Genomic DNA, 1,736 nt, shown 5'->3' on the forward strand with positions numbered 1-1,736 from the left:
ACAACACACATAGGGCGCACCGCACCAAAGGGCGCACCGCACATTTTGAGAGGAAAAAAAGACGTTTATGTGCGCCTTATAGTCTTGAAAATACGGTAATTGATTAATAACATTTTATTTGAGGCTTCCAGGAGATTCTGTAACTTATCTAGATCCCAGTGATGCATCCTCAGCTTATCTATCTCTGCAGTATTCCGTCCCTCTGACATGTAGATCCTGTATTCAGGATCTTTACTCACTTGCAGCCATCAAGCCAAACATCTCCTCCTCTCAGCCACGCTCCATGATCCTGGTTTTTGAAGGCTATGAAATGACTGATGATGGCAGGAACTCTGGGTTTGAAGATGTCTGCATCTTGGTGTGGACTGTACCTAAGCAAAGTAACACAGTGTTACCATCAAACCACACAGCAGGTATTTCTCACAGGTTTTCCTCTGTGGTCCATGTAGATTGTGAGGTCATGAAGTTACTGGCCAGTGCAGCCGTGAGTGAAAATGCCCACACTGTTCAGAAGAAGCCATCTTCCCTCCCAGGGGTCATGAGAGTTTTAACAGCTCTCAGCTGTAATTGGGGAGCAGTTGCGTTATATTTGAAGCTATAGCTCTTAAGGCATTTGTTGTCTCTCCCAAAGCAAATTACTTCCTTTGGTTCTCTCTGCCTCGTCTTGAAAGGTCTCACTCCTTGGTCTGAACACAACGTTCTGGCAGAACTTTTCCTCACTGGGTGTCTGAATTCTGGGCTGTTTAGATGGGAATGTTTAGGTTGGAGAAGTGGAGATGCATCACTTATCTGTTCAGCTCTGGCGTTTTTCTGTAACAAATGGTTCTTGGTACCTAGAGGCCTCTGAGCTCGTGGTCACTGGAGGTTCAACAGGGAACCTTGTACCAAAGAACTTCATGAAGATCTTAAACAATAGAGTTATGTCTCTTCATAAAGATGGCCTGGGCTGTAACTAACTGCCAACACCCTGAAACAGTGGCCAAAGTACAGGATCCACTCAGAACAGGCCCCACCATGGTCCACTCAGGAGTGGAGTCATATCCAGAGGGGGAACTTTAGAAAAGCCTAGGCATGGGTTTACTTTTCCAGGGAATCCAGCCAATGACTTTCTATGGATCTATACTGACATCTGCTTGAAATTAAAAGTGACTGATACAGAAATATTTAGCCGGGGAATAAAGAGACAAGGAGCTACTGAAGGGGAAAGGCTAATTGGTCAGACCGGATCTAAGGGGTCGGATATCAGACGTGGACCAATGGCTTCCCTAACCACAGCTGCTCAGTAGTCTGGCAGAAGTCAGCAGTGGATTTAGCTGCGAAACAGTCAAACACTGAAGATCAGCTAAGAACAGGAAACTGAGGCTACAATTTGCACAAGCTCATCGAAATTGGACAATAGAAGATTGGAAAAACGTTGCCTGGTCTGATGAGTCTCGATTTCTGCTGCGACATTCGGATGATAGGGTCAGAATATGGCGTCTACAACATGAAAGCATGGATCCATCCTGCCTTGTATCAACGGTTCAGGCTGGTGGTGGTGGTGTCATGGTGTGGGGAATATTTTCTTGGCACTCTTTGGGCCGCTTGGTACCAATTGAGCATCGTTGCAACGCCACAGCCTACCTGAGTATTGTTGCTGACCATGTCCATCCCTTGATGACCACAATGTACCCAACTTCTGATGGCTACTTTCAGCAGGATAATGCGCCATGTCATAAAGCTGGAATCATCTCAGA

The 1,736-nt window shown here is 45.9% G+C and overlaps 1 protein-coding gene across 1 annotated transcript in view; it reads right to left on the bottom strand.

The window, feature by feature from the left end:
• The window catches only part of cemip (cell migration inducing protein, hyaluronan binding), a 118,692-nt gene that overhangs the window by 25,274 nt on the left and 91,682 nt on the right, over positions 1–1,736 (bottom strand). The window contains exon 16 of the mRNA XM_015389797.1: positions 240–371. Coding sequence (XP_015245283.1) covers positions 240–371 — 132 coding nt within the window. The remainder of the gene's footprint in view (positions 1–239; positions 372–1,736) is intronic.

The sequence above is a fragment of the Cyprinodon variegatus genome, unplaced genomic scaffold (genome assembly GCF_000732505.1).
Source record: "Cyprinodon variegatus isolate N-32 unplaced genomic scaffold, C_variegatus-1.0 Scaffold472, whole genome shotgun sequence".
In the NCBI taxonomy this organism is placed as follows: domain Eukaryota; kingdom Metazoa; phylum Chordata; class Actinopteri; order Cyprinodontiformes; family Cyprinodontidae; genus Cyprinodon; species Cyprinodon variegatus.